We start from the raw sequence: 14,058 nt of genomic DNA on the forward strand, positions 1-14,058 counted from the left end.
TAAGAATAGTGTTATTTTTTTCAAGGTTGGTTGTTTGAGCTATATTAGTAAAGTGATTGATAAAGATATGGTGTATTTCTACAGTGTTGTCCGTCCAAATGTTACTGGAGTTTTTAATGCAAAGGATTTGATTGTTTTGGCCCCTAGAAATGGCTTTAGCATGATTTTTTTTTGTATTTTTATCTCCTAGCCTGATATTATCTTCTCTAGACTTCTCCTTACAAAACCTCCCTAAACAAAGATATTGAATCTCTATTTCTTTTTGCAGGGGTCGGAAATGAGGGAATTAATTTTATGATTAATATGACCAAACACTTGTTTATTCCATACAATTAGTTCATGACTTAGTTTCTTAAGCTAATATAATAATTCTCATGCGTCTGATTCAAAGTATCCCAAATTTTGTTGATAATCTCTTTGCAAGAAGGGTCTTGCATCCAGGTACGATAGAACTTAAAAGATCGCGGTGTGTTATTAATATCATAATGTGTGTGAAAGAGAATAAGAGAGTGATCTGATCAAATTCTATCTAAATGTATAAGCTTAGAGTTGGGGAAAGTATGATTCCAATGAGTGTTGACAAGGCTTCTATCAAGTCTCTCCTTAATATATTTAATTCCAGATTGCTTATTGTGCCAAGTAAAAAGATTGTCAGTAAGTCAACCGTTTTTAATAATTGCAGTAATTTTAGAAATAGGAGAAGATAAAGCAGAATTGCCACCAGATTTTTCAGAGTGACGCAAAATGATATTAAAATCTCCTATCACTAGCCAAAGTGTATTGATAGCATGACCTAAATTATGAAGGGTGTCCCGACATTATAGTTTGTCAGCATATTAAGGATTGCCATAATAACCAGTAAAATAAAAAGTCATACAAATATTATTATGAATGCAAGTAGCATGAATGAAATGTCGATTGACATATAGAATTTGAACATGCAAATCTTCACTCCAAAATAATACTTATACTTAACCTCGTGCTTAATTAATGAGATTTATATGAAAAGTACGAGTTTACACGGTGGTAACTCATTTTTGTGAAAGTAATTTTTTTTTATGAAAGTAATTGCTTAAAAAAAAGGGTTTTGGTATAGGAAGAGCACTATTTAGTAAAGGCAGTGCGTTAGAAAGGTCAATTCATGTATTCGCTCTTCCTTTACCAAATTAGTTTAAAGAGGGTGTTATAAGGACCATTTAATAAATAGTGTCAAAATAGAAGGACTTAAATAAAAATTGATAACAAATCTAATATTTTATTCACTTGTAGTTTCTCTCACATAAACAACCAATCAAAACCCTAATATTGTCACTACTATCAACATCACCTTGGTATTAATTAAAAAACTTGCAAAGTTTACCATCACCATAGTCTTAGTTTCGAGCTTTTAATGATGCCTCAAGATCTCATGGATGAGGAACCACCGTTAATGAAGGAGGCAACCTACATCAAGAAAGAAGATTCCTTTGACATAGACGTTTGTTCAACCATAGAGGAAGATGACAAATTTCGGTAGGGTCGGGTGAAAAAGACAACAAATTTCGGTCGTAACGGCTGAAAAAGATGACAAATTTCGGTTGGTGGGCAATATATGGATAACCAATTTTTCTATATGGACAACTATTTTATGTGGACAACAAGAAAAGTTAAAAAATTTATATGAACAACTATTTTATGTGGACATCACTCTGCAATTTTTGACTCAAGTCCTTTAAGAATGAGAAGTTTTACTCTAAGGTCTCCCTCTTCTCTTCCTAAATTCTGAACTTTATTATACTTTTCGGATTTCTGTCGGATTAATTTGATGAGACGGACAGTAATGATCAGGGCAAGATCCTTCTAACCACCATTCTAGTTGAAGTGTTTGAAATTGTAAAGAAACTGAAGAAGAACTAAATTCAGATTTAATATTCCCTAGTGCAATAGATGAGAATAACGTTTTACAAGCACTTCGATTAATACTACCAAAATCCATGCAACTTTCTTCATCAATTTTTCTTCTTCTTCCTCTGAATTGGAAAAACAGCTCAAATTATAACAACTATTGGACTTGAAATTAGTAATACCAAAGTTGTTGGTACTTTGTTGCATTTATGAATCTTAGAACTCGAATTTCCTAATAACAATCAGTTTTGAAATGTTAACTGATAATTCCGATTGAAGAGAGGTTTTAGGGTTTCAATTTGGCGGTCACATCTCTCTGGAAAATCAACTATGACATTATCGGATTTTATGTTCTTTACCTGAAAATGACTTCTGTAATTTTTTCTATTTTGGCTACAATTTAAACCAATTTCAGAGCCACCTGAGAAACCAAACGGAAATGGAAGTTGATTCTCTGTGTTGGGACCGCATGATCGGTTACTCGAAGACGAAGCTTAAGAGACAATCAATGAGTGAATCAAAATCGGGACTGAGTAGAAAAAGTGATAGTTCATCCCTCTTTAACCCCTAAAATTGAAGATCAGATTCGACTTTGAACTAGAAAATATCAGATAACTGAACAAATTTCCAATTATAGTAGCTGCAATAAGTCGAAGTGAAACCCTAAAATTATTTTCTTCATCTGTTTTTGTATACTTGTAATTTCTAAGGCTCATCAAGATGATGAAGAATAAGGGAAAGCCCTATGAAGTTCAATAGGCTTCTTTCTCTCTTCCACGTTCTTTCACCCTGATTATTTTGGTATTGCCCACCCTCTATGTACACCCAAAAGAACTAACAAGAAGAAGAAAGAAGATGAAGATGAATGAAGGGTTTCTATTAACTATTGTTTTTGTTAGTAATCCACAATTTAGGTTTTCTATTTTTTACTAATTATTTTTGTTATGGTCCACAAATTAGTAACAGTTAATGTTTAAGGCTTTATGGAGTTGTCCCCTTATTAAATCAAAGTCAACTAAGTCAAACAAAGTTGACTCGCACCGGCCCTGAAAATAGTTGTCCGTATAAGAAAAACGGTTGTCCACGTATTGGCCACCTTTCGGTTGGGTTGATTGAAGAAGATAACAAATTTCGGCCGGTCCCGCTGAAAATAGTAACAAATTTCGGCTGAGATGGCTGACATTAGTTTGTTTTTTCAACCGCTCTGGCCGAATTTTTTTAAAATTTTCAATTGGTATTCATGAATTTTTATTTATGCTAAGCGAAATTCTTTTATGTAAATGTCGCTTATATATTTTTCGAGTTACATCCTTGTTTGTATTCTTCATTGCAATATTGATACTTGAAATCTTCAAAAATTACTTTAATTAGTGTTAAAACCCTAGAAATCTATGGAGAAATCAAGCAATAACAAGAATTACAAACTCTCAATGGAGATGAGTGTTGTGTTAGTCATCTAGGGTTTAGGTTTCTATTTCTATATCTCTCTTTTTGATAGAATCAAACAGATTTAGGGCTTTTCTCCTTTTCAGGATGTTTATCTCTCTTCTCTCTCTTTGATTTGATCGAAGGTTTTAGGTTGAACAAAATTCTTTCTTCTCCCTCGAAGGTTTTTAGTCGAACATGAGGATACTCTCTTCTCTCTCTTTTGGTCCAAAATAGTTTGATGGGAGGGACCAAAGTATAAATTTGAGATACTTAAAAAAAATGTTTATCCCTCCCTATTCTAAAAAGAGTGCTCTCCCTATCTAATGCACTGCCTTTGCTAAAAAATGTTATTCCCATACCAAGACTAAAAAAAAATAGTGGTGAATTTCCAATTCAAATTGCCCAACCAAACAGACCACACGTTAAAAAGTAGTCCGGTTTCTTTGTCTTACAGACATTTACAAGAAGCTGAGAAAAAAGAAACGAGCAAAAAATGGAGGTTGGCAGTGATAGTAGCAGTTCATGGATCCCTGCAACTAATTGGAAGGTTATCCATGGATCTCTCAACCACTCTCTTTCCTTCGAAACCCCATTTTCTGAAGATACCCAAGTAGAATCCAACACTCCTAAAGATCATTTGCAATTGGTTAACCCTCCTTCCTCAAATTCATCAGCGGGTCCTTGTGAAATCACAAGTAAGTTGTTCAAGCAACAAAAATCCTTTACTTTAGATCAAGTTATTGGTTGTTTAGGGTTTCTCAATTCCTGGGTCTATAAGTTTTTGTCAGTAGTATTACTTGCCCAGTGTGTTGATTCAGATTTATATATGCCTGAAAACCCAAGTTAGGGTAATTGAAAATTTGGAATTGGGTTTGGATTAAATAGTTGAAATTGAGATTAGAGTAGTGATTTAGGGTTTGTTTTGATTAAGGGGTAATTGACTTAAACACTCCAATTAGCAGCAAGATTGATAAAAAGGGTTTCAAATGAATGGGTTGGTATAATAGGGTTTAAAAGAGGTAATTGACTTAAACACTCCAATTAGCAACAAGATTGATAAAAATAGGGTTTCAAATGAATGGGTTGGTATAATATTGTGGTTGCTTTTATTAAAATTTAGCTGAACTGAATTGATGTTTTATCTGATAAGGTTGTAAGTTGGTAGTTTTGCTGAGATAGATCAGACATTTTAGAAGCAAGAGTTCCTTGTCCGTTTGATGTATATTGTACACATTCAAGTAATTAGTAAAGCAATGTCGATCTTGGTTTGGGTCCTTTTAGTGGCCGGCTAACTGATTTGATAGTTTCCGAATTGCAGTTAGCTTCAGCCAGCGGCATGAAATCCGGCAGGTCTATGTCCGCAGTACTGCTCGAGTATATGAGATATACTATGCATCTGATGAGAAGAGTAGTAATGAATATCTTTGCACAGTTCGCTGCTCCGATGCTGTTGATGGAGATTCTACACTTCATGAAAGTGAAACTGAGGAAAGATCTACTGGAACCGTAGAAATTCCTGCTGAAAAAAGTAGGAATGGTAGTAGTAATGGGACCACTGAAGATGACTGGATAGAAGTGAAGACCCCTGATTCTCCTTTCCCTGCTAGTTCTACAACAACTAAGAACAATAGAAACGGCGAGAGGATTGTTCAGGTAGTCATGCTTTTTCTTTTATCACGTCCTATTCAAGTAAAGTCGTAATCTTTTCCCTTATTTCTTTTTCTGTCAGCAATCCTTTTCAATTGATCAGAGAAGATATCGGAAGTTCTTTTTTTATCGTTTTCTTTGCTAATGTGAGCAATTGATCCAGGATTTATATGAGGCCACAGCAGAGATCACTGATGCAGATCCTTGTATCTCCATTACAATTCGCCTACTATCACTTCAAACACCAGGAAATATCCACATTGAGGAAATCTATGTATTTGGTGAGCCTGTTGAGCCTTCTGAATCAGAGCATCAGGGCGGTCCTTCAGAAAATTCAGCAGGAAATTCTTTAATGGCGATGCTTGTTCCTACTCTTCTGCAACTATCTAAATCACGGAATAGCACACAAGAAAAAAACGCTTCTAATACCACTGAGAACTTGAAATACAAGGATGCTAAGTCTAAAGAAACTAGTCTCCCAAACCCAAATTTTGGGAATATGAAGCAACAGGAAGCGCAACCAAGCATACTTAATGGTGTGGAAAAAGAAGTGGACAAAGTGAATAAGGATAGTACAGGGCAAGGACCTGAGTTCGTAAATAAAGAGATTAGTCACTATTCAAATCGTATTGAGAGAGTACTGAATCATCTGGTTGCCCGAGTCGTTCGGTTAGAAGCTTTCTGTTTGAGGTTTGAAGAAAAAATGCTGGAACCAATCAGTAACATAGAAACAAAGCTCGGGCGGTTGGAAAAGCAACTTGAAGTACTTACTACGAGATCTCAGATTTCTGAATTCAACCCAGGTACTAGGATTACTGCTCCTGAATTTTCATGCAGTGATTCCATAACAAGTTCTTTCCATAACGATGGGAATAAAACAGGTATGAGGATCACAGCTCCTGAATTTTCATGCTCCAACTCCCTAGTCAATTCCTTTTGTAATGATGAGAATGATACACACTTACCCGAGGGTTCAAAATATGAGAGCAAGGATGACCCGTGTACCAGAACTATAGCTGATGAAACTTTGATTCATGAATCTGAACCGGAGTTCTTTAACGATGATGAAACTAACAAAAGTGAAGGCGGGGTCCCAGCATCTGCTCATACAGATGTAAATGTAGGTGATTCATCTTCACAGTTTTGCCCTGGTTTAGTAGTTAGAGCCCCTGAATTTTCAAGTGACAATGATGCTGAAGGTGGTGAAAATGGTGATTCTGATGAAAAGAATTGTACTGAAGTATTTGAGTCAGCTGAGACGACTTCATCCGTACTTAAGCCGTCTTTGTCAATAGAAGCTGCATTAGCATCTGCACTGGTTGGTTTCTTATCTACAACATCTGTTCAACCTTCAGACTATCACCAAAATTTGGAAGTTAAAACTTCTGATTGTGTAATTGAAGCGCATTCAAACTCGCGTTCAGTCATTCCATCTGATGAAGCTCCATACCCAGAGTCCATCTCTAACTTTTCTAAGGAAGATGAGTTACAGGTGATCAAGCTCACTAATGGCAGCCCTAATGAAACTGCCGTCTATGAAAACTGGTTCTCAGATCCGAAAACAGCAAGTCCTGGAGAGAGGCCTCAACTCGACATGCAATTTTTTTCAGAGAAAAGTTACGATGATGCTTCAGAAACCATTACCCTTAATGATCTTTCTGCTACAGAGATCCAAGACAACTCGGAACATAAAAAGGCAGATTTAGAAAATGTTCTCAAACGAACATATAGTTCTACTGTGGACTTTGAGTTACCAATCTTGGATGTCACTTTTGTTCCACAGGAAAATTACATAGCCAAATCTTCCCTTGAAGCTCTTTTAGATGTCAACACAGAAAGCGACATAGTTTCCTGTGTCAAGAACGATGCTAACACTAATGGTGTTATATCTGCCGAAGGAAGCTCTCATACCCCAGATGACCAGCTTCTTATAGTGGGTATGGAGGATTTTGCTGTAAAAGTTGCCGTCCCAAATGATGAAGTTGAACGTGTGGAGGATACATCAGCATGTACAGGTTATGAATCCTTCGCAGATCTTATATAAGAAGTAGATTTATGTTCTTTTCTCTTCTTTTTGGTGTGTGCAAGTAAACTGATGGTTTTTAGTGGAAATGTCAGTACTCTATATGATTTCAGTTTTTGTGCAACTTCAGTCTTCCTGGGAATTGAAATCTTACAGAGTTACGTCGAAATATCAATAATGTGTTTTACCTTTAAGTAACAGAATATAAGCCCAGCTCGAAACGAAAGTGATTTCGATATAAGGTATCATCGGTTGGGTTATCCTTATCTCATAAAACTAGATTTTAGTTGACATGATTTTGAGCAAACCTAATGTCATACTGCTTGGCTTCTAATTTAGGAGCTTGAGAAATTTTTGGAGCTCCTGATTTCTCAATCCAACGTCCACTCGACTCCCAACTCAAACTTAAATTTATGTGATCTATGTGTGCGGAATTTTAATTCTAATTTTCAACTATAAGTTATTAGTTCTAAATTTATAATTTAAATTTGACATAATTCTCGAGAGAGAGAGAATTTTAAAAAAAATAAACAAAAAAGAAACACTAAATAACTATTGAGGGGGGTCTTTTTAAAAGGCCTCCCCATGATCCATTTCACTTGGTAAATAATATTTACGGGAGCTTTTTAATAAAAATGAGGGGGTCCTATAAAATCTTCCAAAAAAAAAATATTTAAAACAAATTTCTTTTTTCTAAAGATATAGCTGTTGGGTCCCAAAAGGCCCCAGCTGCTATTTTATTGGGGCTGGGAGGCAGGAGCCCTTCCCTACGGGCTCTCCGGTTGAAATCCAATTATGGGGGTTGAGCTATCAAATCTTGAATTTGGAAGTCCAGCCTAGTCCTTGTACATTGGGTTTGCTGACTTGCTCCTAGGGTGGGTTTCAAGTGAACCCTGTTGTATCAATTGTTTATCCTATTTTAGAGGCAGCAAGAAATGAAGTTGTTTAAAGAAAATTTAAAGAAAACAAAGAAATTTGGGAAAATTTATTGGTAATGAGTTTCTTTTGTTCACCAAGATATTCCTATCTTAAATTTAATAGTCCTTGTGCATCTACTATGCAATGCAGAGGCCAGGTTGGATCCTATTCTATTGAAGTGCAAATAAAATAGTTTCGGTAGACTTTAAGCCATTTAATTTCATCGGACTTTGGGCCGTTAATTTTGTTGGGTTTTAGACATTAGTAATTCGGCAGTTGTTATCACATCGTATTAATGTATCAATGTCTTTGTAATGACCATTGTAGTCAATATTCAGAATGAAAAAAAAAGTGAGATTAGAAAATCATACTAGAGGTCCAAATTGATGCAAGCCGGAGTTGATGGAGTCCGTTTCATTCAGACAGATACTGACTAACAAAGACCACAAAGGGACCCATCCCTATGAAGTAAAGCCGACGTAAGCCGAAGTAAAGCCCTGAGTACTAATGATGTTAATATAGGCATAAACTGCATTCGTTTTAAACCAACCGAATCCTGATAAACTACATACTTCATATTCATGACTATAATTTACTCTTCCTGACATTGATCCATTGGATACCGGAAAAATAACCCACTCCTCATATCCATTTCTCACTTCACTTAGAAAATTCAACACAACAACATAACAGTGACAATTATCATTCACTATGTTGGGCCTTGCCATTCTGTTGAGAAGCCACATAATTATGAATTACTTCTGTCGCCAATTCGTGAGTGTTTTTCTTCTGCAGCTTAGCGAGGTCGTCCATGGCTTCAAATGTCTTCTTATCTGCTGAAAGCTTTAAGTTGAATGGAGCTGGTACGTCTGCTTGTCCTTCCCACTTTGCAACTGTTTCTTTTAGTTTCTCGAAGCCCTGGCCAAAACCACCAAAATCTACATTAGTATCGTCTATCATTTCAGCTCGGATGTGTGAGAAGAAAAATTAGAAACTTCATAAGAATACAAGAATTTGGACAAGACATTCACATCCCGAATATGCGATGCTCCCACAAAATTCAGGCATACCAGAAAGAGCCTGAACCAATGTTTTGTATTGCATCTTACTTTGCGGGAAATAATTTGGTTGGGGTTGCAAAGACGTTGTAAAATAAATTCTGTTTTTGTCCAAATTTTCGGACTAAATAGCTCTCTTACCATGCGGTTTGTGAAGTCGCCGAATGATTCATGTGCTTGCCCATTATGTTTCCAGTAATAAAATAACGGTTCGAAAACCTTCTCCAAGTCATGAATCTTAACCTTGTCCATGAAAGTCCTAGCAAGTACAGTTTGGTTTGGCGTTCCTCCAAGCCATACCTGTTAAGCAAAACAAATTAATTCCAGTTTCCGGATTAACGAGAATACTAATAAGAATAATGTATAAAATAAGTAATAACAAACAAAAAGGAAAAGAAAGATCATAAGCCATCACTGATCAGTAGATCTAATTGAACCTCTGGGTCAAAAGGTCACCTGATAGCTGTTGGGCCCGTCGCCAACCAGTCCTAGCTCAGCCACGTACGGCCTGGCACAGCCATTTGGACACCCAGTTATCCTTATAACAATTGAATCCGTGTACTTGAGGCCAACCTGCAGTAACAAAATATTTTCCCACATTAGCAACTTCTATATTGCTACAACAAATATGTTTTGAGTTGCAGAACTATTGAACTACATACTACAATTCAGCATGCCAAACATTTTAGTGCAACACACCTTATCAAATACAGCTCGAACTCGTTTGAGGATGTCAGGAATTCCCCTTTCAGCTTCAGTAATTGCCAGAGGACACATCGGTAATGCTGGGCATGCCATTGCCGTTACGTTCAGCGGATCTACATATCTAGGTTGCTGTCCAGGGCGAAAAAAGAAAACAAAATATACCATGGTATGCTCAGTTCAGTTCTATAATGAGTTAACTTGTCAAAATAAATGACCACATATATAGATCAGAAAAGGAAAAGATTGCAGCAAGTAAAGTAAAGGACACGAAAAACCCCATCAATACCAGATACCCAAAAATGTAGTTGACTAAGTTCACTATATTTTGGATAACCCCGAGTCTTACTTTTCTTTTTTCGCATTTATCTATACAACATGCTGGATGATGGATCTCTAAACAAGGAAATATCACATATACACCTTAATCAAAAAATTGGCTCAAGTTTGGTGGTCATTGTTCTCTCAAAGTCTTTATTCATGCTCAAAACTTAAAAACTGTGTAGAGGCAAAAAAAAACAGAAGAGTGCGTTATAAAAGTTAAAACAAAGATCTTACCACAAGTCCAGCTTGTTCAAGAGCTGTAGTTATTGGATGCTTCCATGCACGACGAATATCACACAAAATAAGATTCTGGTTTGGTGTAATTCGCACGTTCAAGTTATACTTCTCAATTATCTCCCTCAGAGTAGATTTCATATTTCCCTTAATACGGCCATTATCAACATGGAGCCCACAGAACAATCCACCATCACCCTGCAAGTACGTAAATGACTGGTTAAGTTGCAGAATTGAAACGACACAAGGAAAAAAAAAAAAATTTCAAGCAAGCTTGGGTTTGCATGAATGTAGGATTTTTTTAATAGCATCATCCCAACAAAAGAAATATTGATGACTGGACACATTAGAAGCTAAAAGGTAGTAAGAGATTAAATATTAGCGACCAGACCTGTTCATGCCACCCCAGATAGCTCTTAAATTCCCACTCTGGCAACTCCTTGAAAGGTTCAAATTTCTTCCCGTAGTACTGTTCAACCACGCTCCTGAACTTTTCAATCCCCCATGAGTTGATTAAATATTTCATTCTACTGTACCTCCGCTCATCCCTTCTTCCATTTTCTCGCTGTGTGACCACAATTGCTTTAACAGCATATAATATATCCTCTTTTGGTACATACCCAAGTGGTTCTCCTAAACGAGCAAAAGTATTCTCAACCCTATGTGTTCTTCCCATTCCACCACCAACCTGCGATAGCGTGAAAGAATCTGTCATTTGCAAGTAAAATAAAACAATACAAAAACTGGAAACCAGTATCTAGAAATGTTTCTTCTCACATAAAGGTTAAAGCCCTGAGGTTCCCCGTCTTCATTGGTAACTACAACAACACCAATATCATTTGTAAGAATATCCACTGAATTGTCTCCTGGCACTGTCACAGCAACCTTGAATTTTCTTGGCAAAAACTGGGTGCCATAAATGGGCTCTGGAGAATCGGGAAAATTCGTTCCATGTGAGTTGTCATTACGAGCCTTAGTCACTTCAGGAGCCTCTGCTGACATTATTTTCTCCCCGTCCACCCACATATCATAGTAAAATCCTGACTGAGGTGTTAGAAGCGCAGCAATATTGTCCGCAGTTTCCTGGGCAAAAACATAATCTTTGCTTGTAAATGGTGCAGCAGGAGCTAGAACATTTCGGTTCAGGTCGCCACATGCACCAAGAGTGGAGCCCAAATTATTTATTATAGTACTCATCACAGTCTTGAGATTTTTCTTCAGAACTCCATGAAGCTGAAAGGTTTGTCTAGTAGTGAGACGAAGAGTTCCAATTCCGAATTGGTCGGCAAGATCATCCATTGCCAAGTACAGCTGGTTTGGGACTTTACCGCAAGGATTCTTTGTCCTAAGCATAAACGAGTACGACTTTGAACCACGCTCATCTCTATTAGTCTGCATATAACTTCCATGAAACTTGATCAATTGTGTAGCAGCCTCATTTATATTAGGATTTTCATTCAGAAGCTCCTCATTTAGGGGGTATCTTATGAAGTTACTTTGCTCTTTGAAAATCTCAACTTTGCTACGCTTAGGAACGGTGGCGGTCTCTGTCTTTACTGGCTTTACAGGCTGAAAGATAGAAGAGCAAAGATTAACCAACAAAATGCATATTTCTTGCTCACCATTGTTATCAATAAGTAGAATACCAACATCTCTGGGACTAAAATAAATATAAGATAACTCCATCTTTAGGTAGAACCACAAAGCCCTCTAACAATGGATATAGGATGATAACTCCATCTTTAGGCTCTTGTTTCTAAGCAATGTGTTGAAACATTCACAGTTAGGTGAAAAGCTTAAATTGTGTTTTAATGTTGTTCATTTAGATTCAACCATATGATTCCATTTGTAGTGGAATAATAGGCTACATGAGGTTGGTAAAAGATGTGAATAATTGTGGTTTTAAAATGGCTACAACTACTAACACTTTTTCGCAAGATTTGTCCATTAAATGATACATTGGATCATAAGGTCTAAAATCGCCAAAATTCACACTAATTTTTGCCAAATTCATGTAGGTTGTTTGTAGGTTGTTCCCCTCAAACTAAATACACAACACATGAAGCCAATCTTAATCCGGGCATTGAATATTTGCAAATATTCAGGCATACCATCTGCAACCCAATTAGCAAATTGGCGAAGAACTAAACAAATTTTAGAAATGAAAAAGTAGAGCTGATACCCTTATTTACCCAACAATCTAATTTCATCTTTAAAATCTTTGGTTAAGAGTTGAGGATGGAAAATCTAGAAATACTGATTTAGTGCTAAAAGGCAATAGAATATATTATCAAAAGAAAGCTAAAAGAATCTTCAAAAGTTAATTTTGTCAAAAAGCAACTCTTTTATTTTTGATTGCCACCAAAACCCACCCAATTTTAAAGTATGATCGTACATTATCAACCAAATAACTTTCTTTTCAATAAATTTGTAGAACAATCCTTAAAATCCCAACTTACCCTAATACCCCATGATGAACTTCTCAAAATCCAATATCATATTCTTAAATTAGATGAATAGATTAAGTGAGATTATCTTACAAATCTTAAGCACAATAAGTTCAAAATCAATCACTTTTAACATAAAAATAATCACAAACGGAAAAAGTTGGTAACTTTTTCAAATAGAAATTAAAATTAGTCATTTCCCCCAATTCAGGCATAAGAATCAAAACACCGGTCATAAAAATGATAACATTCATAGAACTGATCAATAAAAATAGGGAAAACATGTAGAGAGAGAAACAAGTAAAGAAGAAATCCTCACAGTAGCAGTAGCAGTAACACGAGAAGAATTAGAAGAAGCAGGAACAACACGGATACGTCTATTCAAAGAAATCGAACGAGAAACTCTCAATCCATTAAACTTCTGAAATGGAAGATTAGAAGAGTCTTTCGAAATGACAGCATTCGTAGCTCCGATCGACGTTGCCATAACAGAAATCGAATCAAATTCTCTTTTAGAGAGAGAAACAAAAGTGAGAAGATCACCGGAAATTACAAAAAGTCACCGGAATCAGATTATGATCTCTCTGTGTTTATGTTTATTGGGGTTTGTTAGAGTAGAGTGGTGGAAATGAGGGCAAAGTTATAAAAGAAGGGTTTTAGAAAGAGAAAGAGAAAGCGAAATCGAATTTCCCACCTGAGATTCCTTCCCTATTCCTGGACTTGGCTAATCAATAAACCTTTTGCGGATCTCGAGGTCAGATTAATGGTATCCACTGATCTTTCATAGATTGGGGTTGAATCCAACGGTTATGGTTTAGAGAGATAATTACCCTAGGACGGGAGTTTAGTTTGTGGGTGGCACACTTTTTTGACTTGGTAAAGGTAATCCGGAAAATTTAATTAATGCTATATTTAATTTGAATGGTCTTAATCCAGGTACATTGAACCTGGACTACATTTTCCCCACGGCAAAAATATATCACCATAAACATTTTGGGCATATGAGATTTGGGCAACTCTTTGGCCCTTCCAGAGGGCATTTTTGTTAGCGACTCTGTGGGGACCATATCAAATTGAAGGTTTTTAAGAGCTCATTGTGATATTTGATTAGGTTTATCGTGTCTGATTGTTAATACGTATATGTAACTTCGACAAATCTGATTTTGTTTGCGCAAAGTTTTTTTTTCGTGAAAGTATGACGCAACGAGTGAGGTAAATAAACATATGGGGTTATATATTCTTCAATTTTGCTGGTTGAAAACTATTTTGGTCTCACTAACTAAAAAAGGGGGCCTTTTTGAACTAATGGCAAGGAAATATTGATTAATTAATATGGACCACAACTCTATTATGGAGTATATAGGATTGATCTATTCACTACTAATGTGAGTAG

At 36.2% G+C, this 14,058-nt stretch overlaps 2 protein-coding genes across 3 annotated transcripts; one reads left to right on the top strand and one right to left on the bottom strand.

Annotated features, from left to right (window-relative positions):
• Positions 1 to 1,028: 1,028 nt before the first annotated feature.
• On the top strand, positions 1,029 to 7,151 carry LOC147545544 (40S ribosomal protein S27). 2 transcript variants are annotated; one of them, XM_086634464.1, is made up of 4 exons: positions 1,029 to 1,084; positions 3,691 to 4,007; positions 4,631 to 4,965; positions 5,123 to 7,151. In XM_086634464.1, the coding sequence occupies exons 2-4, from the start codon at positions 3,806 to 3,808 to the stop codon at positions 7,001 to 7,003; spliced, it is 2,418 nt and encodes an 805-aa protein (XP_086490590.1). In that variant the 5' UTR covers positions 1,029 to 1,084; positions 3,691 to 3,805; the 3' UTR covers positions 7,004 to 7,151. The 2 variants fall into 2 exon arrangements, with proteins under 2 accessions (XP_086490590.1, XP_086490589.1); XM_086634463.1 differs by lacking the exon at positions 1,029 to 1,084 and having other exon boundaries at positions 3,622 to 4,007.
• A 1,257-nt stretch (positions 7,152 to 8,408) lies between these two features.
• On the bottom strand, positions 8,409 to 13,666 carry LOC147545545 (sulfite reductase [ferredoxin], chloroplastic-like). The gene is made up of 8 exons (XM_086634466.1): positions 12,985 to 13,666; positions 10,996 to 11,787; positions 10,610 to 10,906; positions 10,219 to 10,416; positions 9,658 to 9,792; positions 9,415 to 9,531; positions 9,100 to 9,258; positions 8,409 to 8,818 (listed from the first exon to the last, which is right to left on the bottom strand). The coding sequence occupies exons 1-8, from the start codon at positions 13,150 to 13,152 to the stop codon at positions 8,603 to 8,605; spliced, it is 2,082 nt and encodes a 693-aa protein (XP_086490592.1). The 5' UTR covers positions 13,153 to 13,666; the 3' UTR covers positions 8,409 to 8,602.
• Between the last annotated feature and the right edge of the window lie 392 nt (positions 13,667 to 14,058).

The sequence above is a fragment of the Eschscholzia californica genome, unplaced genomic scaffold, assembly GCF_041429995.1.
Source record: "Eschscholzia californica isolate CP2 unplaced genomic scaffold, dmEscCali1.0.p SCAF_4, whole genome shotgun sequence".
In the NCBI taxonomy this organism is placed as follows: domain Eukaryota; kingdom Viridiplantae; phylum Streptophyta; class Magnoliopsida; order Ranunculales; family Papaveraceae; genus Eschscholzia; species Eschscholzia californica.

Coding starts and splice junctions, on each gene's coding strand:
- LOC147545545 (XM_086634466.1), bottom strand. CDS start 13,152: ATGGCAACGTCGATCGGAGCTACGAATGCTGTCATTTCGAAAGACTCT. Junction 10,907..10,995: donor CTCAGGGCTTTAACCTTTAT/GTGAGAAGAAAC, acceptor ACGCTATCGCAG/GTTGGTGGTGGAATGGGAAG. Junction 8,819..9,099: donor GCGACTTCACAAACCGCATG/GTAAGAGAGCTA, acceptor GGTTTTGGCCAG/GGCTTCGAGAAACTAAAAGA.
- LOC147545544 (XM_086634464.1), top strand. CDS start 3,806: ATGGAGGTTGGCAGTGATAGTAGCAGTTCATGGATCCCTGCAACTAAT. Junction 4,008..4,630: donor GGGTCCTTGTGAAATCACAA/GTAAGTTGTTCA, acceptor TCCGAATTGCAG/TTAGCTTCAGCCAGCGGCAT. Junction 4,966..5,122: donor ACGGCGAGAGGATTGTTCAG/GTAGTCATGCTT, acceptor CAATTGATCCAG/GATTTATATGAGGCCACAGC.